Source organism: Fukomys damarensis, unplaced genomic scaffold, assembly GCF_012274545.1.
Source record: "Fukomys damarensis isolate Sample0158 unplaced genomic scaffold, DMR_v1.0_HiC HiC_scaffold_34, whole genome shotgun sequence".
NCBI lineage: Eukaryota > Metazoa > Chordata > Mammalia > Rodentia > Bathyergidae > Fukomys > Fukomys damarensis.
In genome coordinates, this window is record NW_022900946.1 from 19,619,064 (window position 1) to 19,640,985 (window position 21,922).

The 21,922-nt window shown below is 40.5% G+C and overlaps 1 protein-coding gene across 1 annotated transcript in view; it reads left to right on the plus strand.

The window, feature by feature from the left end:
* Window positions 1–21,922, plus strand: part of Crebbp (CREB binding protein) — a 132,875-nt gene that overhangs the window by 104,891 nt on the left and 6,062 nt on the right. Inside the window, exons 18-28 of the mRNA XM_010644189.3 lie at window positions 864–1,103; window positions 1,501–1,589; window positions 7,382–7,462; window positions 9,531–9,587; window positions 13,660–13,737; window positions 14,050–14,117; window positions 16,963–17,113; window positions 17,477–17,623; window positions 18,241–18,354; window positions 19,469–19,634; window positions 19,841–20,008. Coding sequence (XP_010642491.1) covers window positions 864–1,103; window positions 1,501–1,589; window positions 7,382–7,462; window positions 9,531–9,587; window positions 13,660–13,737; window positions 14,050–14,117; window positions 16,963–17,113; window positions 17,477–17,623; window positions 18,241–18,354; window positions 19,469–19,634; window positions 19,841–20,008 — 1,359 coding nt within the window. The remainder of the gene's footprint in view (window positions 1–863; window positions 1,104–1,500; window positions 1,590–7,381; window positions 7,463–9,530; window positions 9,588–13,659; window positions 13,738–14,049; window positions 14,118–16,962; window positions 17,114–17,476; window positions 17,624–18,240; window positions 18,355–19,468; window positions 19,635–19,840; window positions 20,009–21,922) is intronic.

Consider the following 21,922-nt stretch of genomic DNA (forward strand, 5'->3'; position numbering starts at 1 on the left):
AAGCAAGAGGATCACAAGTTTGAGCCCAGCCAGAGCAATTTAGAGAGATGCTATTTCAGATTTTTAAAATATTTTTTTAAATGGGCTGTTAGGCCAGGGATGTAGCTCAGTGGCACAGAGCCTGCCTGGCAAATGTGAGGTCCTGAATTCAATTTCAGGGCACCAAACCCAAAAAAAGAATTAAAAATAACTCAACGCAAAGGCCCTGCATTCAAACCCCAGTACCATCCCCCTAAAAAAAAAATCGGTTTAAAGAATTAGAAAAGATAAATTATAAAATATCATCAATCCTTATTTGATACCCCTGGAAAGAGACCCCAACAGGTTCTGTGCACCAGTGGTAACAAAGTTTGTTTGTTGTAATCATGGAATTGCAGTTTTTTTGCCAGGACCAAAGTGAATCTCTAGACATACACATTGTTTGATAAATTTGCTCAACATTTTAATTCACTGAATCCTCCTTTTAAAATTGTTTCATTAAAAATATCTTTTATTGGGCTGGGAATTTAGCTCAGTGGTTCCTCTGCCTGCCTCACAAGCAGAAGGTCCTGAGTTTGATCCCCAAAAAAACAAAAACCAAACTTTTATTAAATAGTCCTTTTACCATTATTTTTTTCTTAAATTTGCCTTTGAAGTAATTTGGTCATACTTCAACATATCAGTTTTAATTTTAGTGAGTCAGATCAGACCAATTTCTTTTCTTACCTCTTGTTCTTTTTCCTTCAGATCAATTTCTGTTTCTTACTATTGGGTCGTTGTTCTGCCACATTCTGTTTTTATTGTTTTTAAAGATAAAGCTGCCAGATAAGGCTGGCATTTAACATTTGGATGATTGACTAGACTGAGACCATTTTGTTTTTAAGGATTATTTCGACATTGTGAAGAACCCCATGGACCTTTCTACTATCAAACGGAAGCTAGATACAGGGCAGTATCAAGAACCCTGGCAATATGTAGATGATGTCTGGCTTATGTTCAACAATGCCTGGCTCTATAATCGTAAGACATCCCGGGTCTATAAGTTTTGCAGTAAACTCGCAGAGGTCTTTGAGCAAGAAATTGACCCTGTTATGCAGTCCCTTGGATATTGCTGTGGACGCAAGGTATAGTCTTAAATTTTTTTTTTTTAATGTACTTTTTTGGTTAATACAGCCAGGAGGGAGATATACTTAGACAGGAGACTTATTTATTCTAAGCACAAATGTGTGCTGGGAAGTTAGCAGGAGCAGGCTAGTCTTTTGTGACACACATGATTACCCGAAATAACAATATGGTCAAAGCTAGAGATGCTTATCAGGGAGGCCTTTCTGGCTGCCTTTTACCTGTTTCATCTGTCTGTAAAATTTATATACTAAAATACCAAATACCACAATGCTTTGAAATAGCTATTAAAATACTTAAAATATTATTTAATATACTAACAATTCTGGGTAGTGGACTAGAACATTGTTAGATGGCAAGTAGAATGTATTTTTAGTATTCTCTCCTTTGTTTTTGCAGTATGAGTTTTCCCCACAAACTTTGTGCTGTTATGGGAAGCAGCTGTGCACAATTCCTCGAGATGCAGCTTACTACAGCTATCAGAATAGGTAAGCATCCAGCAGTTGCCTGCACTATAGGGCAAAAGGGTATGTTATTTCTTTTTTCCAGTTCCAGTGAAAAGTGTCACAATTGCAATGTTTCTTGGTCACTCAGGCCTAATTGTAAAGTACACTTTTATGGTATAAAAATTTAACCTCAAAACCATTTGTCATTCTGCTTTGGATTAGATATATTTATTCATAAGACACAATCTTTTGAAAATGTGACCCTGAAAGCAACAAACTCAAGTTGAAAGTAACTTTGATAAAGCTTGCAGTGTCAGCTGGGCATGGTGGCACATGCCTGTAATCCCAGCACTAGGGAGGCTGAGGCAGGAGAATCACTGTGAGTTCAAGACCAGCCTGGGCTACATAGTGAGTTCCAGGTAGTCTCAACTACATAGTGAGACCCTGTCTCAAAAAATCAAATCAAAACAAAACAAAACAAAGCTTGCAGTACCTTTTCTAAGACATTCAGAGAGTAGAAAAATGATATTTGCTTTTTTGCCAGAAATTGTTTGCCTAGGTAATTTAGCCTGGCTGGTCTGGTGGAAAGACTTGTACTAGTACTTCTTCCTTTCAAAAAAATAAAAAAGCCTAAAGGATTTTATTTTCTTATTTTAAATTAGTAGTATAATACAAAATGAGCTCTCTCATTTTAGGGTTTTGAGTTTAGTAGGTCTGCTTGAAAAAGAGCTGCCGTCATTTTTGAAATGTGAAAGTAGTTAGAGAATGGAATAGATCTCTTACCTGAAACAGGAGAATGAAATTATTTGTTGTTGTTGATTCCCTATACAAATAACAACTTGCATTGTTTGGGGATTGTTTTAAAAATTAGACTCCTAAGGTGGGTGTGATGGCACACACCTGTAATCCCAGTACTGAAGAGGCTGAGGCAGGAGGATTGCCACAAATTCCAGGCCAGCCTAAATGCATAATTAGACCCTGTCTCATAAAAACCAAAAAATAAAAATTAAAACTTCTTTGTATCCATTGGTTTATGTGACAACACATTGGTTGCACGAGGACTTCATTTGTGCTTAAAACACAAGTTATGAATTTGGTTAAATTCAATAATGTCAACTTCATTTTGTGAACTGACAACTGGAATTTTTATGTGACCTAGATGAAGTTTGTGCTGGTTCTCTGTCTTGTACTTGAGGTATTAAATGCCAGCATTTAATTATTTTGCTTTTTGGCAGTCTTGGTAATTATATATGTTCTAAAAGTTCAAACGACATAGCTTTCTCCCAACTCTTCCCTCTCAGTACCAGGGTTTGAACTCAGGACTTTGCACTTGTGAGGCAGGCACTTCACCACTAAGCTAAATCCTGGCCCAAGACATAGCTTTTTATTATTTGTTCAAAGGTTCATACACAAACCTAATGAATTTGGAATTTTTGCATTACTTTTCTTGCAGTTATTTTTTGAATTCTTTAATTTTTTTTTTTTTTTCATAATGGTACCAGGGATCAAACGTGGGTCCTTGCATAGTGGAATCACTGAGTTAAATCCTCAGCCCCAAATTCTTTAAATTTTTAAAGAAAATAAAACCATGTTCAAAATAATAACTCCTATGAAAGTCCTCTTATTTACCAAAAGAAATGTTGGTACAAAATGTCTGAAGAGCTGGGCATAGTGATGCATACCTGTAATCCCAGCACTCCAGAGGCTGAGGCAGGAGGATTGCTGTGAGTGCGGAGCCAGGCTGGGATACATAGTGAGGTCAGGGCTATCCTGAACTACAAGTGAAATCCTGCCTCAAAAAATTTTAAAAAAAGTGTCTCAAGAAGGACTTTAAGCCCTGCCAGACCCACTGGATTCCAGCAAGATGGAGCCTACACGATCAACTTCCTTAAAACAGTTTCAGAGTTTAATTTCTGTCTAAATATCTCCCTTTATCGATAGAAGCACTTTAAGACAGCAGTTTAAAATGATATCATGGCCCTTTCATATGAGATCCATATCATGGCCCCATCCTAATGGGATCCATCCCATAATGAGCAGATGGTGTTCCAGAAGTATTGGCTTCTCCATTATCCCAAAACCCTCCGCATATCTCATAATGTGTCAAGCTTGTCCAAGACAGAATACCTTCTTGTTGCCCATTGTCCAGTGGAGTACTTTGTAGGAATGATCATTGATTACCATTAATGTACCAAACAAAGTTGTTTAAAAGAACGGGTTTTTTTTGTTTTTTTGTTTTGTTTTGTTTTGGTTGGTACTGGGGATTGAACGCAGGTCCTTGAGCTTACAAGGCAGGCCACCGAACCACTAAGCTAAATAAATCCCCGGCATGAGCGGGTTTTAATATTGACTGTATCCTGAAAAGTACTGCCCCTGCTACTCTGACATCCAGCACAGTTTTGAAGAAATTACAGGCTATTTACCAGTCTCTGGGGCCTTTTTATTTTTGTTTCACTGTTCCTGGGTCCTTTACGGCCCTATTTTTACTGATTTGAATAGATTTGGGCCATGTAACTTTTAGAGCAATTAAAGTTAAATAGAATTGATAGGATCAGGACACATTATAGCCAACTTAGAGGATGTTATCTATGGCATGCAAACCATCCTGAATTTTCATTTTATTTTATTTCTACTAGGACTTCATTTTTTCCTCCTTTATTTCTAAACAAATATAGTATATTTTTCTTGAGTGGAAATGAAAATAAAAAGTTGTGTTCTGTGAATAATACATTTTGAAAAGGTAGGCTTACCTCTGTGCTCCTAGAATGATGTACTTGAGTAATTGACATGCTGTGATTCTAAGAAAGCAGTGGCACAGTTTCATAATGAGCATTCTGATTGCCTTCATTTTTGTTCTTTGTTTATGAACACTGGTAGTCTTGTAATTATTCACTTGTGTTAAACTATTTGAGCACTTTGAACAATAGAAAATTCTACAAACCACTTCAACTCTTGTGAACTAGTACATGGCTACATTTTTACTTGTTACCACGATGTGATGTTTTGGAAGTAACTCATGTTGGGAAAACTTACAGCTTTTTTAATAAATATCTGTGGACATAAAGGTTATCTTTGGACATTGATGCAGTATTAGGGGTTAGGGAGGGGTGTAGCTCAGTGGTAGAAGGCTTGCTTAGCATGTATGAGGCCCTGGGGTCAATTTCTAACACACACCCCCCTATTACATATACTGATATAGCACTTTAAACAATCTGCATTTGAAAACTTATTCCATATATTAAGTTATCCTTATAAACCATGCAGTTACATTATGCTAACTTTAGCAACTCAGATATGCATCATCACATTCACAATATTTCTCCTTTGCAATGCCATATTCATCAAACTGCTTCTTTCACACAAGGCAGAATGTCATCTAGTTTCTTTTGGTTGAAAAATAAATTTCTAAATCTTTATTTCTAGGGGAAACAAAGCTTAGATGGGGTAACAGATGGGGGCAGTTTGGTGTTAACATGTGTGACCCTTGGCCGCTGGTTTGACTAGATGGGTGGCCCCTCTCCATTTTGCGCACTGTCTCATGTCGCTGAAGGGTGATGAAGGGAGGCCATGGGCCCTGCTCTCTCCCCTTCTTAAACATAAATAGGACAGAGTCTCAGATTTCTCTGCCAGTGCTTTGGGATAGACATTAGAGTCTGTTAGCATTCTGTCTCTCCAACTAGAAAGTCATGGGTTCATGGTTCTTGTTTCCTGGATGTTGCTAGCGTTTGATGCTCTGCACGAATAAAATGAATCTCAGGATTTTAAAACCATTTATACTCACTTGGAATCACAGTGATATATTTTATTTAAATTATGTCCAACAGTCCCGCTTGCTGATCCACAGTGCTGTGTTGCTGTATAGTGAATGGAGCATTCAGTTCCGAGCCTCTTTTTTAAAAGGGAAATACTTGGCTTTGAGAGAATGTCTACTTCACATACTATTTTGGTTGCCACTGAGTTGGTTTATAGTTTTTATACTTTCTTGCAGTGATAACCATGCCCTTCTACATGTGAAATTTCTTTTTACTATATGATCCTAAGACTCCATAAGAATATTTGCAAAATAGTGAATGACCAGAATATATGTGTATTTACTTTTTTACAGATATATATATATGTATAAAGTGTTAATTTGTCTTATTTCTAGTCAGAGTTTTTTAATTTATTTATTGAATTGGTCCAAAATAAACTAGCCCCTGCAAGAAACATTAATCGAGTTGTTGCCTGCAGTGAATTTTCCCTGTTCTTCATCAGCCAGAAATGGGAAATTGGATAATCTTGATATATTGTGCATGCTCTGAAGTTTTATGCTTTAAATTTGCTGTGTCCTGGTTAGTGAAATTTAGCAGACAAAATGCTTTATATATTTAATAAAGAGTAGCACTGGGATTTATGGGAGACCTCTCCTAGTAGTCCATTCCCTCATCCCAGTCTCGTAGTTCAGTGAGTAGAGTGGTGGTGGGTGGGTGTGTGAAACCGCACTTAACTGCCGGGTCTCAGTTTGCACTTGGGGTTCAGCGTGGCATTCCAGTCTCGTCACAGTGTCTTTAATACTAATCTTTCTTGGCATCTTGTAGATATAGTTTTGAGCACTAAACCTGCATTTTATTGTGCTGCCGTTGCCGCTTTATGCTCATTCTTTTTGCTTGTATAATTCACCTCCATTCAGCTTTTCTATTTTATAGTATTCTTGTGTGCTCATCTTGTTTTATTGCAGCATCCTCCTGCATTTTTGTTGATTTCTTGTTCATGTCCTTTCCAAACATTTAATTCTTTTATTTTAATTGTTTTAACTTGATAGCTTGAGCCCAGGCTCTTATGTTATTATCAAATAAGAAATTGGTGTGATGGATAATTTCTCAAATGCAGATTGTGCTTTAAAGATTAACTCTAAATTTGCTTAATTTGGGTTGTGACCAAGTCAGAACATTCATTCGCCAAGTATCTCAGATTGATGAATGATTGGTCCGAGTGCCAAAATTACAAATCAAAGTTAGAACTGATTTTAAGTCTTTAAAATTGTTTGTGGATTTACATATATTGTATTGTTTATACAATATATTACAATTTTTCTCTTTTTATTAATAAATGCCTGGAAAGTCTTTGATCCTGACTGCATTTCTGTTAAATGTTTGTCTAGAATATGGATTTGGTTTCATTTGTATTATAACACAACTGAGTGATTAACATGAGAAAAATAACAGGAAAAATTAAAACCAGTTCTGGATGCTCAGTATTATCACACATTGAAAGATCTGGCTTAATACTGGAACCTTTGAATTGCTGTCAAGCATAAATTTTCCATTTTGAAAAATAAAGCTATTTCAGTTGAAATTGCTTTTTTAACGCTTTTTGTCAGACTGTTTTGTTCAAAGTAAAATTTTCTATCTTAAACCCTGGCATTAATTTTTATAGCAGAATTCAAATTTCTAAATTTAGGCTCCATGCAATCCTAGTATTAACAACTCTACTCCTTGAAATCATTTGCATCTTGGAGCTGGTCCGAGCCTGTCGTTGTTAGTGATGATGGCCTGTGACGTGTGCAATGAGACCGAATGCTAATCAATGCTTTGCCTTGGCTTTCTGCTCTGTGTTGTCTGGTGTTTGCGTCTTACCTCTATGTCTGTGCTATTTGTTCCCTTCCCTGTTCTCTAACCCTACCCTTCCCCACCTGCCCTCTGTTCCTTTCATTGTCCTCACTGACCCATCAATCAACCAACAACGCCCCCCCTTCGTCGTGGTGCTCTGCCCTGCTCTGATTGGTGGCTTCGTTGCTTGGGTGGATGTGTGTTATGATGGACCAGTTCACCCAAGTATGGCCTTCTTGCTGACAGGTATCATTTCTGTGAGAAGTGTTTCACAGAGATCCAGGGCGAGAATGTGACCCTGGGTGACGACCCTTCACAACCCCAGACGTAAGTACCTTCTTTTCCATTTTTCCCTCTTGTCTGTGATTAAAAGGGAAGCCAGAGTCTGCCAAATTTGACTTTTGTGCAATATGTTTTTTCTTTTCATTTTAACCATGCCCACATTTAATTTAAATTATGTGTACATGGATGTGTTTGTAGATACATTTGCATTTAAAGATGATAAGGGTCTAATCTGAGCATGATGGTGCACACCTATAATCCCACCACTCTGTGAATGAGAAAGGAAGATCACAAGTTTTAGCCCAGCCCAGGCAGTTTTAGAAACTTAGTGAAACTCTATCTCAGAATAAAAATGGAGGATTAGCAAGCCCCTGTCTGAGAATTTAAAAAGTGAAAGAGCTGGGGAACGTAGCTCAATGCTAAGGCCCTGGGTTCAATCTCCCATATAAAAAAAAAAAAAAAAAAAAAAAAAGAGTGCCTAGCTGGAAACACACATACCTGTAAACCCAGCTACTGAGCAGGCTGAAGCAAGATCACAAATTTGAAGCCAACCAGTCAATGTAGCAAGAACCCATCTCAAAATAAAAGGACTGAGGATGTAGTTCAATGCCTCCTGAGTTCAATTCCCAAGCACTGTCAAAAAGAAATACAGCAGTGGTCTCTTTAGACAATAATCTTTTTTAAAAAATTATTTTTTTCAGCCTGGCGTGGTGGTGCACGCCTGTAGACCCAGCACTCCAGCACTCGGGAGGCTGAGACAGGAGGATCACCATAATTTCAAGGGCAGCCTGGGCTACATAGTGAGTTCAAGGCCAGCCTGAACTACACAGCTGAGACCTTATCTCAGTCAGTATTTTTTCACTGGGTGTGGTGATGCACACCTTTAATCCCAGCATTCAGGAGGCTGAGGCAGAAGGATTGCCATGAGTTCAAGGCCAGCCTGAACTACATAGCAAGATCCTGGATGGATGGCTTCTTCCTCATGGTCATTAACTTCCACTTGGAGAAATTGTAAATTTTCATTTAGGTCTAATAAACCAGGTAGCTATAGTCACAGAAATGCAGTGCAATGTGCATTTTGCATAATACTCCATCTTTTATCTTGGAGTTTATCTTCCACTTAACCCTTCATCCTTTAAATGGTTGAGCCAGTGCAGATTAGTGAGATAGCAATGTTCTCCATTTTCTGGCCTAAAGTGTAAATGTGTCTCCTTTCTGCTGGTGGTTTAACTTGTTTACTAGCTATAATAAAGACAAGTATGAGTTTGTTCATTTATATCTGCACTGAGTTAACTTTTTCCTCCCCATATCTGACAGTTTACCTTTGAGTGATAGAATAACCAAAGCATGACAAGAAAAAGGAAAACCACAAATTAGATGGTCAACTTACTGTATGTGTTTGAAATGCCTAAAAAGTCTGCTGCCCACACATCTGCTCCTATCTGCAAGTGTTTTGTGGTTTTCTGTTTTCTCCAGACTGGGCTTCTCAGTCTTCCATGCTTCTGACCGTATTGGAAAATTGTCCACAGAGTGGCTATGTTCCACAGGGAAGCCAGTTTCAGTGACGTAGGTGCTACCTCCACAACTTGGTTTGCTGAGCAACCTAGCACTAAACCACAGCCCAACCAAAATGACTAGAATTCTGCATGTTTGATTTATCTTTATTTCCCTTTAAGAGTAGGAAAAATTTATTGAGAGACATTATCACTCCTTTGTCTAACGGGGGGGACTGGAAATTGGATTGCCCCCCTTTGTCAGACTTATCCTAATTCTCTGGCCTGTATGATTAATAATCAGATTGTAGGGCTGAAGGGTGGGTTATAGCTTAGTGATAGAGAGCTTGCCTAGCTTGTATAAGGCTCTGTGTTCCATCCTTAGCACCACAAATAAGAGAAAATATATGGAAAATAAATGGTAGTGAAATACATGGGGGAAGAAAGATAGTGCTTTCTGTGAAATAAATTTTATATTCATTAAATGTAGTTGAGATTTCAGTTGAGTGTTATTTGTTATTATTTGAATAACTAGTTTTGAAATATTGCAGAGACCCAGTAGTTTATATTTAACAAATAAGTTTTAGTTAACATTTTTTCTTACTTTCTTTTTTAACAAGGACAATTTCTAAGGATCAATTTGAAAAAAAGAAAAATGATACTTTAGATCCTGAACCGTGAGTATATAATCATTTTTCTTACTTTTAATTTTGGTTTTAGATCAGATAAAGGAATTCTTATGATTGGGTTGTGGAAGAAAACATTAAAAATACTTTGCTCTCAGTGGTGTTGTGTGAAGTTACTTCAGTTACAGATTCTTTTTTAACTTGAATCAAATAGATAATGCAACATATTCTCCAAGAACTGTACTGAATTTTAACAGTAAAATTAGATGGGTGCTTAGTTCTATTAGAACCACTAGTAATTTGTCATGGGTGTCTTTTAAGAAGCCATTCAGAGCCAGGCATGATGGCATATGCCTGTAATCCCAACTACATAGGAGGCTGAAGCAGAAGGATAATTGGGTAATTTGGCCGACTCTTGTTTCGAAATAAAAAGAGCTGGCGGACACGGCTCAGTGGTAGAGCACCCCTATCTTATCCTTAGTACTACCAAAAAACAACAAAACCAGCCATTCATTGTTCATTGTGATTCTTTAGAGACCAAAAGCAGGACTACTTGGTAGAGAAGTGTTAGTATACTTTCAGCAGAAGTTTTAGAAAGAAAGCCTTTTAGAAACTGTTTTCTAAAAATAACGTGAAGTGCAGTGTATATTCTTCCCTCTGTCTTTGGTGATGAGAAGATGCTACATTTGCACAGTTTTTCTTTGTAATATCTTCTGAAGAGACTTAAGAGTTCCTTAGTGCTGTACCCACCCCTTGGTACCCATACTAGAGTCCTGGGGGCTACTTCAGTGCCTAGTGATACCCACAATTTTTATGTCCGAAGGATAGGTCCCTTTCTAGGCCTACTTCATGACTGTAGGCTCCAGCCACATTGACTCTGAGAGATGTGTACTAGAACACATTGAGGAGCAGGCCCCACGCTTCCTGGTTGCGAGGAGGTAATTTGCTATAAGAGAAGACAGAGATATTCCACCCAGGCTACATTTGGAAGCTTAACTTTACTTTGGCAAGTTACTTAAGCTCTCTTACCTATTATCCAGGTATGAGATGACGTAAAATATCAGAGCTGGCTAAGTGCTGGTGTATATGGAGACTTTTTGCAAACACCACCGGTGCCTTTAATGTTGGCTGGGTTATTATTCCTCATTCTCCACCTCTTTTTCATATTAAGTCTTCCCTTGAATGATTTTTTTTTTAAAGTTTCTTTTCAATTTATATTCACTTCCAGTTTCAAAAATAATTCACATACTGGATGCCATCCAGTGGATTGTGTGGCTCAGTGGGGAGCAGGGGTTTTCTTTTTTCAGCTGTTGTGGTCTAGCCAGCATAGACAGTTGAATCTTAGTATAGGAATAGGAGACAGCAAATGAGGTCCCAGGGTCCCAGCGGTGAAGGTTCCCAGCCTGGACAGACAGGCATCACCACAGTTTGCCTCAGTTTCCTGGGAAAAAAATGACATTCATTTGGAGATAGGTGCTGAACAGTGGGGTGCAGACATTCTAGACAGAAAGGAATGAAAGAACTCAAGATGTTTAGCAAAACTACAGGTTACCTAGAATGGTTGAGGCAGGTGCACTAGGTGAAGATCAAGTCATATGACATATACATACAGTTTTTGATAGACTTTATACCATATGTGACGGGGAGGTTTTGAAGAACAGTGCTGGTTACTGGTATAGAATGATAACTTGGATCTGGGAGGTTAAAAGCCCAGGAAAAAGACTTTGATCTCTAGTAGGGGAATATTAGGAGACTTCAGGTACAATTTAGGCAAGAAGTTGAGGCTTGAACTAAAACAGGAGTTGGCTGAGGCCAAAGGTGAGGGAGCCATCTAAGTAGTCCATAATAATTGGTGGAGGAGAGGTAGAGAATTCATAGTGATGTCGTAGGGTCACAAACACATAGCAGCATTTTTTTTATATTCCCTTTTTCTGACATAAGAGGGAGGAGTTGAAAGTGAAGTATCTTTGCCTAGAACACAAGAATTGAGGGAGTTACTGTTGCCAACTCTTACTGTTGCAGATGCATGGGGATAAAGAGGCCGTGCTTAGTTTCAGAGATTATAGGCAGAGCTGGTGAGGGTGATTGAACACTGGAAGGAAGAAGTAATAAAGGGCCAGGTGTGGCAGCCACATGGCATGGGAAAGGAGACCCCAGACAGATGCAGAGCATAAAGTATGCAGAGTATAAAGGCATGCTACCACTGTTTTACACAGTATTGTTTGTGTGTGATGTCCTCCCAGCATTGCCACCACCAGGAGAGCCATGAAAGAGAGGCTGAATTAGGGTAGATCATGGCTAAAGGCTTTTATGGCACATACAGTAACAGGATAAAGGGTCAAGAGACCTCACAGTTGTTAGCAAGAGTGAAAGTCACATTCCAGAAGAGCCTGAGCCACAATGCTTTCTGGTGCCCTAAGCCTTACACAACAAAAGTGGAGCTGTGGCAGCTTTAAGAAAGTGAGCTGAAGGCTTGTTTTGACCCCCAGCATCTTGGTGTTGAGAATTTAGAAGGAGGTGGCTTCTGGAGATAATGGGGCCCAGCTCTGTCTGTGCAGAGCAGTGTGGAGAGTGGTTCTGGGGAAATAGGTGGGCCACCTCCTGCTGTGGTAGTGTATACTCCTATATAGCCTATTAACCAGCAGAACTACTGTGTCAGATCAGGCAACTCTTATGCCATGGGTCCAGTATGGCTGCTGCTCTCACCTTTCCTACCTGTCCATATCCTAAAAATTCTTTTTTTTTTTTTTTTTTTTTTCCTGAAACAGTCTTACAAATGTAGTCCAGGCTGGCCTTGAACTTGCTGTGTAGCACAGGTTGGCCTCAAACGCACAGCAATCCTCCTGTCTCAGCCTTCCGAGTGCTGTGATGACAGGTGTGTGCCACTATGCCCAACTATAGAAATTCTTTAGACTTAAGAACACATGTTATTGCTTCTCGGCCTTTTGGCTAAGATCAGGAACATAGGGGGCCAGGGATTTAGCTCAGTGGTTCCACCACCTGCCTTGCAAGTGCAAAGGCCTGAGTTCAATCCCTGGTACCAAAAAAAAAAAAAAAATATTAGCCAGGCAGGCATAGCAGCACACATCTGTCATTCTAGCATTTGGAAGGCTGAGGCAGGAGGAGCACCTAGAGTTCAAGGCCAGCCTGGAATACACAGCAAGTCCCTGTCTCAAACACGCTCCAAAAAAAAAGACAAGTTTTAAATCAAAGTGGTGCATACCACCCAGGAGGCTAAGGCAAAAGGATTGTGCTAGTTTGAGCACAGCTTGGGTAACTTTATAGACTTAGTGAGACCCTGGCTCGAAAATTTTTAAAAATGAAAATGGCCTGGGGGGTGCCGAGGATTTAGCTCAGCGGTTCAGTGGCCTGCCTTGTAAGCTTAAGGACTTGAGTTCAATCCCCGGTACCAAAAAAAAAAAAGAGAGAGAGAGACTTATGAAAATGGCCTAGGATATAGCTCAATAGAAGTCCCTGAGTTCAATTCACAGTATCAGGGTAATTGGCAGAAAGGGAATGGGGGCCCAAAATAACAGCAAGTGTTTATAACACTGAAATTACTGTCTTTATCTCTAGAGTCAGTTTTAGATAAATATAATAACCTAGAAAAAGCATGGATCTTCCTATAATCCCAGCTACTTGGGAGGCTGAGGCAGGAGAATCATGGGTTCGAGGACAGTGCAGGCAACATAATGAGACCTCCATCTCAAAATAAGTTTTAAAAGGCTGGGGATATAGCTCCGCAGTAGAGTGATCTCCTGGCATGCATGAAGCACTAGGTTCCATCCCTAGTACCACCAAAAAAAAGAGAGAGGAGAATCTTGAAAATGCATAGTAATGTACTACCCTGTGCAATATCCCTAAAATCAACAAAGTTTCATTTCTAGTTGCACAGAGAAGTTGGGGAAAAAAGGAATGAAACCCTTTCTTATACAAAGAAGAGGAGAAAATCCACTTCTTCCTGTAGAAAATACCATGTTAGATGCATTTGTAAAGTACAGCTGGATCAGTCAGCTCATGCACAAATGTTAGAGGTACTCAGGTGATCCGCAGAACACACCCAGGCTTCTGCCTGAGGCTGCATCTATGTGGCTCTGCTGAGTGTGCTTTCTTTGACTTCCAGTTTTGTTGATTGCAAGGAGTGTGGCCGAAAGATGCATCAGATCTGTGTTCTGCACTATGACATCATTTGGCCTTCAGGGTGAGTAATTTCCTGTGATCTTGGGAAGAGAGAGGTTCTGCACAGATCCCAGGGAGGACAGCTATGGTGGCTTTGTCTTGTTCATTGTTGTCAGCAAAAATTGAGCAATTAAGGGAGATGGCAGTTGGTTCTAAATTTAAGTCTTAAGTGTTTGCCTGCTTTAGGAATTGTAAAATCAAAGCTGCCTGCCTCTTCACTCCTTTTACAATGATATGATTTAAACTGCTAACAATTTTAATGCTGAATGTCTTGGTTTGGCAGCATATACTGTTGCATATAGTAATCTGATCACATCTATTATTTGTTTTGCAGCTTTGTGTGTGACAACTGCTTGAAGAAAACTGGCAGACCTCGAAAAGAAAACAAATTCAGTGCTAAGAGTAAGTTTGTGGATGATTGCTGTTTTCTGGATTGTACATTTTAGAAAGTGAATAGATTTCCCTGGTCTTCCTTTGGTACCTATTAACACATGGTTTTAGAGTTCAGTTGTCAAAGGTCTTCATCTGAGAGTTTCCTGATACTTTGTATTTTTTCTTGGCTGACACATAAAAGGTCTATTTGGTTGTTGTTTGTTTTAAAGGGCTATTTGGTTTGACCCTTTTATGACAGCTAGCTAGCTTTTATGATTAGTCTTTGTTTTTAATAAGACTTTAGAAGCTTAGACAGCAAACTTTGTAAATTCTGAAAGAACGTTTGTCAGCATATTCTTTCAAGTAGCTTAGAACTAAGTGAAATCGCCCCTAACACACACACACACACACACACACACACACACACACACACACACACAGAGTTGTGTGACCATTATTCTTGAGCCCCAGACTCTAGGAGGGCTGCCATGGATCTGAATTGTAAGCCACTTTATAAGGGAACAAAACTTGCTCTCAGCAGCAGTATAAGAATTCAAGGAGCGGAGAATTTGAGAATTCCCTTCAGGGACTTCATCAGGAATGGGTATTATGACCCGTGAGCCCCTTTTGTACTTGTGTCTACACTTCAGAGCAGTTCTCAGCCAGGTAGAGTGCCAGGTACAGGGGCTCAGAGCCTGACTATGCAAGGTCTATAGATGTTCATCACAGTATCAGGCCAGGTATGGTGGCGCACGCCTTTAATCCCAGCACTTGGGAGACTTAAGGCAGGAGGATCACCATGAATCCAAGGCCATCCTGGGCTACGTATTGAGTTCAAGACCAATCTGAACTACATAGTGAGACCCTGTGGCAAAAAATGTATTAAATAGATCTCAGATTCGTTTTCTCTTCATTTTTATAGCTTTACAAATTTTTATTTTTCCACTTTTTTCCTTTGCCACTCTTATTTTTTAACCACTTTATTATTGGGGTATAGTTTACATACCCACTATTATGTTTATTACAGAGAAATGAAATTTGGAAGCTTAACCTCAATTTTCCAGATATTTCTTTTTTTGGGTTTTTTTGTTTTGGTTTTTGTTTTTTGTTTTGTTTTTTGTTTTTTTTGGTTTTTTTTGAGACAGGGTCTCACTATGTAGTTCATACTGCTCTGAAACTCACTGTGTAGCCCAGGCTGGTCTCGAACTCACGGCAATCCTCCTGCCTCAGCCTCCTGAGTGCTGGGATTACAGGTATGTGCCACCACGCCCGGCTTTCGAGATGTTTCTTGACCTTAGTAAAGAAGTATTCTAAGATCTCAAATAGATTTATTTCTTACTAATGTGGAAAATATTAAAAGGTCAATAACATCTTTAAAATTTTGCTATTTTAGGCCAGGTGTGGTGGCGCACCCCTGTAACCCTAGCACTCAGGAGGCTGAGGCAGGAGGATCGCTGTGAGTTCGAGACCAGCCTGGGCTACATAGTGAGTCCCAGGTCAGTCTCAACTACATGGTGAGACCCTGTCTCAAAAAAAAAAAAAAAAATTTTTTTTTTTTTTTGCTATTTAATAATGAATTTTAAAATGTTTTGCTATTTAAGGGGCCAAAGATACAGCTCAATGGCAGAATGATTGACTGCATACAGGAGGCTCTGGGTTTGATCTTCATTGTGAGCACACACACAAACACAGAATCTATCATCTGTGGACTTGGGTGAAGTTCAGCGATAGAGCACATGCTTGGTATATGTAAGACTCTAGATTCAGTCTCCAGCAACCTCTCCACACGTCCCCCTACCTGTTACCCCATCCGATGTCTAAAAACCATCATGAACCTTTTATAGTTTTCCCATCTATTCCTCTATAAAATGGCTTAATGTTTGGCCTGTGGTAGCTTCCGCTTGCAGTAGCCAGGTGGGGACTGACCCAGGACAAGACTGCCTCATGGAGGTGATGGTTTAGGGCCAGAGTAGGGTACTGACCTAGTACCTGTTCTGCTTCCCTCCAGGTGATTGGAGTCCTCATAAAGCAACAATCAGTCCTTGGCTGATGAAGTCAGCCATAGAATGTTCGGTGTCCCGTTTCAGACTACAGTATACTTGAGTGGGAAAGGGCCCAATCTTCTCTTTGTTCATCCTTTCCCAGAGGGTGCGCCATTTTCCCCACTACAGTTAAGAGTTGCTAAAACATAGTTCTGGAACAGAAAGCAAACTGACTTTCTGTTTGAGACATCATTGGGAGATAGTTGTAAGGCTGGCCAGCTACACAGGAGCCTTTTGCTCAGTGGCATCCCAAGGCCAGGCCAGGGCTCTACATAGACTGCATCTCAACCTCCCAGGACCTCAGGTGGAAGGGCAGGAAGTAAGAATGGCACAACCTTGCCCCTATCCTGCCTCAAAGCCCCTATAAAATTCAGACAACTTCTGTGACTCAAAAAGATGGAAACAGGCCAGGGATTTATCTCAGTGGCGCTGCTCCCTGCCTCAAGAACGTAAGGACCCAAGTTTGATCCCCATACCAAAAAAGGAAACAGCTGAGTGTGGTGGTACACACCTATAATCCAAGCACTTGCGAGGCTGAGGCAGAAGGCTCTCCACAAGTTCAAGGCCAGCCTGGGGTACATAGTGAGTTCAAACCCAGCCTGTGTTACGTAATCAGACCTCATTTAAAAGAGAGAGATTGAAACATCTGGCCTAGTAAAAAAAAAAAATCCCAAGATGCTGAATGCCTAAGATCCCTCATAAAACACTCATGTCACTGGATAGATTACATCTCTTTTGTGATTAGAGAACGCTAAAATATCACAAAGTGACAGATACTGAAGACTTAGCAGCTCTTCCTAAGTCCTGTCATCTGCTTGTTCTGGATTTCCTAGGACTTCAGACCACTAGGTTGGGAAACCACTTAGAAGACCGAGTAAACAAGTTTTTACGGCGCCAGAATCACCCTGAAGCTGGAGAGGTTTTTGTCAGAGTCGTGGCCAGCTCCGACAAGACTGTGGAGGTCAAGCCTGGGATGAAGTCACGGTTTGTGTGCTTTCTTCCCTAAATCATGATGGGAGAGATCCCCATACCTGCTTGGCAGAGCCTGTCTCTGTGGGACTCTTGGTTGTGATGTCATCAGCCTTCCTATTGGCTGGAGCTTACATTCAGCCCTTGCTCCTAATCCCCAAGTTCACTAGCAGAAGTGCAATTCCCAGGTCTGAGAAACTGGGTCAGAAAGAACTGAATCAGAGCTCCAAGGCTTCTCAGGCCCGTGGGGAGACCTCTGGACATTGTCCCAAGAGGTAGACAAGCCTTTAGCAAGCACTTCTGCACTGACAATTTTAGAACAAGAGTATCTTGTAGAATGTGACATTTGCAAACACCCATCTTTGATTTTTATTTCAGGTTTGTGGATTCTGGGGAAATGTCTGAGTCTTTCCCATATCGAACCAAAGCCCTCTTTGCTTTTGAGGAAATTGATGGAGTAGATGTGTGCTTTTTTGGAATGCATGTCCAAGAATACGGCTCTGATTGTCCCCCGCCAAATACAAGGTAGTCTTCCATTTTCCTTTTGACAGTGTCACTCAGCTTGTTGTTTATGAATAGACCAATGCTCTAGTGTCTTAGAAAAACCTGTGTTCTACAGTACTGTATTAAGCCACCATTAACTAACCAAACTAGTTATTTTTGTTTTCCTCTAAACTAGTGGGAGATGTTTGTGCTATGACTGTGTGTGGGTCCTAGTCTTACTGTTGTTGCTTCTTTATCTAGGCCTGTCACCCTGGAAAGCCAGTGGTTGGGGACAGCTAGTTGCACCTGTTTTTAGTGAAGTGTTTCTTCACTCAAAAAGTGAAAGAAGGGTTAGTTTGGTTCAGTGAGAAATCTAGGGGTGAGAGCCCTGGAAGTAGCTTCTCCCAAGTGTTGCTTTAATACTTCCTTAACTCTGCCTGGGAAGGGATATTGTCCCTTTTGTTCAGCAAAAGAAAGTGGTTCTTGTTTCCTTGGTTGACAATGGGGTCTGTGATTAGGGTTTTATCACATCCTGTTTGGTGACCACCTTAACCACTATCAAAACAAAATCTATTTCCGGGGCTTTTTTGCATATTGGTATTTGGCTTCATTTTGGAAAAATAATCTGGAATTTAAAATGTGCTCCCTTTCCCCCACAGACGTGTGTATATATCTTATCTGGATAGTATTCATTTCTTCCGGCCCCGTTGCCTCCGGACAGCTGTTTACCATGAGATCCTTATTGGATACCTAGAATATGTGAAGAAATTGGGGTGAGTTTGATATATTATTACTCAGAACCAATAAAAACTTTATATGTGTGTGTGTGATTTTGTTGTTGTTTTGTTTTGTTTTGAGACAGGGTTTCACTATATAGTTGAAACTGAACTGGAACTTATTATGTAGCCCAGGCTGGTCTTGAAGGCACAGCAATCCTCCTGCCTCAGCCTCCCTAGTGCTGGGATTACAGGCATGCACCACCACACCCAGCTATGTGTTTTAATTTAAAATTTTATGTGTTTTTATTTCTAATATACAGAGATTAATTCAGAAGTCTATCAATCCTTCCATGAACTCTATATATCCAACTTGAGCGAGCACAGTGGAGCTCTTTGTCTGCTTTTGTTTGCTTTTTGTCCTCTTTCCACTTTATTTAGTCATAATTTTCTTACTATAAAGTTTGTCTTTTGGGGGTTTTTAGTAACTTTTGTAAATGGTGCAACTATCACCATAAATGAGTTTCAGAATATTTTCTTCCCCTTTAGAAGATCCCTGTGCTCCTTTGCTGCATCAGACAACCACTAATCTACTTTCTCTCTCCATACATTTGTCTTTTCTGGATATTTTGTTGAAATGGAATCCTGCAATTCCTGTTTTTCTTATATCTGACTTTTTTCTCCATTACTTTGTTTTTATGTTCCAGATCTGTCAGCTTTGAAAAAGTTAGAGATATTTGATAGAAGTGTCTTGGACAGAGTGAGATTTATTTGAAATTAACCCCTTAGAAATACTAAACTTTGTTTCCAGTTTGTAGGAGGAATTAGGTAAATTCAGTGCATCCCTTGATGTGCTTTCTGTGCTGTGGCTTGATGAACAGTTATGTTCCCAGGCTCTATGACAAGGTTAATGAGACCTCTGCAACTTCAACCCACCCCATGAGTGTACCTCTAATAGCCAGCTCATGGCTAGGTTTGAGTTTGCACTCAATAGAAATTCAGTCTGCTCCCACATACACACCCCATCACGCTGGCTTGTAGGTTCCACTACCAGCGTTTTTCTTCATAGTTATTTCTGCCCTTCCTTTAGTTCCTGCTCCTCAGCCATAATTCCTAGGATGCAGAACTGATTTCACTGACATTTCTGTTTGTGTGTGTGTGTCCCTTACAGGTATGTAACAGGGCACATCTGGGCCTGTCCCCCAAGTGAAGGAGATGACTATATATTTCATTGCCACCCTCCTGATCAAAAAATCCCCAAACCAAAGCGACTACAAGAGTGGTACAAGAAGATGCTGGACAAAGCATTTGCAGAGCGGATCATTCATGATTACAAGGTACCTGGCTGTAGGAAGGTGATGACTTTGTCACAGTTGATTGTAATTGCACTCACATGCTTTATAATAATGTTCACTGGTAAGGATATGAAAGCACAGAGTGAAAATGCAGAGACATCTGGCCTGCTCAGTCGGTTGATGTCGGTACTGGTGTCAATAGCACTGTGGGCTGTTGTCTCTCACCTCTGTGTTTTGCTCCCTCCTAGGACATCTTCAAACAAGCAACTGAAGACAGGCTCACAAGTGCCAAGGAGTTGCCCTACTTTGAAGGAGACTTCTGGCCCAATGTGTTGGAAGAGAGCATTAAGGAACTAGAACAAGAAGAAGAAGAAAGGAAAAAAGAAGAGAGTACTGCAGCTAGTGAGACCCCTGAGGTATAGGCCTTCTCCCACACCCTATTAGAACCATGAAAGAAGTCCTGTGCCTCACAGTTTTACATTTGCGGTCAGGTTCTTTCTGTGGTGATGATCTCATTTATATGCTCAGGTCATCATTATGTGTAGTGGAGGGCATGCCTGAGATTTCTGTACGCAGTATGGTCCCTGGTATATGGGTATTAGACCCAAAGAATAGAGCATTTGTCCTACTGGGGACCCAGGAAGGCCAGCTGAGGTGGGCAAAAGTCACTTAACTAGGAGCTCCTCAATTGTCAGCCCTTATTCATGCATTTGGTAACAGCTTTTCCTACAGTGTTTGTGCCTTCCTGTACCTGGCCTGTTTACTAGTCCTTTTGTGTAGCACGCCATGCACAGTGAACTAAACATGACTCCATCCCTGACCCAGGGGACATGTTCTAGTGGGCAAAACAAGAAGGGGAGTGCTGAGAGGCTATGTTGAGGATCAGGAACGCTGTGCCTCTTTTCAGGAAAGCAGTAATAGTGGCGTACATTTAGTTGTAGCTGAGGATGCAGAGGCAATGTATGATGCATTTTGAAGGCAGCAGTCCTAGTACTCAGGGTTAGTCTTTGTGGCACATGGAGGAAAAACATGAACTAACAAGGTTCCTGTGTGGGATCTGAGCTTTTGCATTATGGTGTTGTCACTGTTGTGTGAGGGAGAAGCCAAGAGCAGACTGTAGACATATCTATTGAGATGCCTGGGAAAGTCCCAGAGAAGGTAGATGAGACAGGTCCTACAGGGATGGTGGGCCTGTCAGTGTGTGATGGCATCTGAAGCCCTGGGTCACCCAGGCTCCCATAGTATATATGTGATTTGTTTGTTGAGTGGGTGCTATGTGCCAGGCATTGTGTACCTTAGATTACATCACAAGCAAGACAGCCCTTGGCTTCCAGCAGAAGAGAGAAAACACAGACCAGGATGAGACACAAACTCCTGTCTGTGTGTTTTCTGAGAGGAGTTCCAGGATTGCCATCACTTTCTGACTTCCTTTTGCTGGATTGCTCAAGGCTGATCCATCATTCTATCTTTCTCCCCATCAGGGTTTGTTTGGTAACTTAGTGATTGGAAGTTCCTCCACCTCAGAGTGATTTGGTAGAAGTTGGAGAGACATTAAGGCCAGTCTTGGAAGAGGGCTGGGGGGTTACAGTGACCAACTCAGTGTTCAGTGCAGAAGCAACCAGGTGACTACTCCGGACATTGTCAAACTGAGGAGGGGGAGGTCAGAACCATGTGTGTAGGCTTGCAGAGGGCAAAGATAGAGTTAGCTCAGGAAGAGGAACCTGCTCATCTCTGGGAGCCACTAGTGTTGGATTAGAGTCAAGAGTCCTGACCGTTGAGCTCCTTCCTGAAAGTCAGCCCCACAACTAGAGGAAAAGCCCTACTTTCTGAGGGAGAATTCTGGCTGAGTGGCAGGCAGTAAACCTGTCCAAAACATCAAAATAAATGAGGGTCTCCTGTCTGAGCCAGCCTTGACTCTAGACCAGGTACTCAGATGTGGTAGGAAGGGTGCAGTGATCAGATTTGTTGGCAGGGAGACTCGCTGTGGTTCCTGTCCACTTTAGATGCTCTAAGTAAAGACTTACTTTTCTCAAGGACACTCAGAACTTCACAGTGGGATGAATTTCATTTGGAACCTTTATAAGGTGGAGTGCTACTGTGCCATTAAAAATCAAGTTCTCAAGTTTGTAGAGATAAAGGAGTGATTGGAATAGTGTTGGGGGTGGGAAGACGGTCAGGATCCAACTTCAGGAAAGAAAAATCACAGAGACAAACACATGTATAGATAGGTACAATTGCAAGGGAAAAATGAACCTAAGTGCTATTGCTATAGATAAAAGAAAAAACTTTTCAGTTTTTGGCTGTATTGTCTAAATTTTATAGTGAATTTT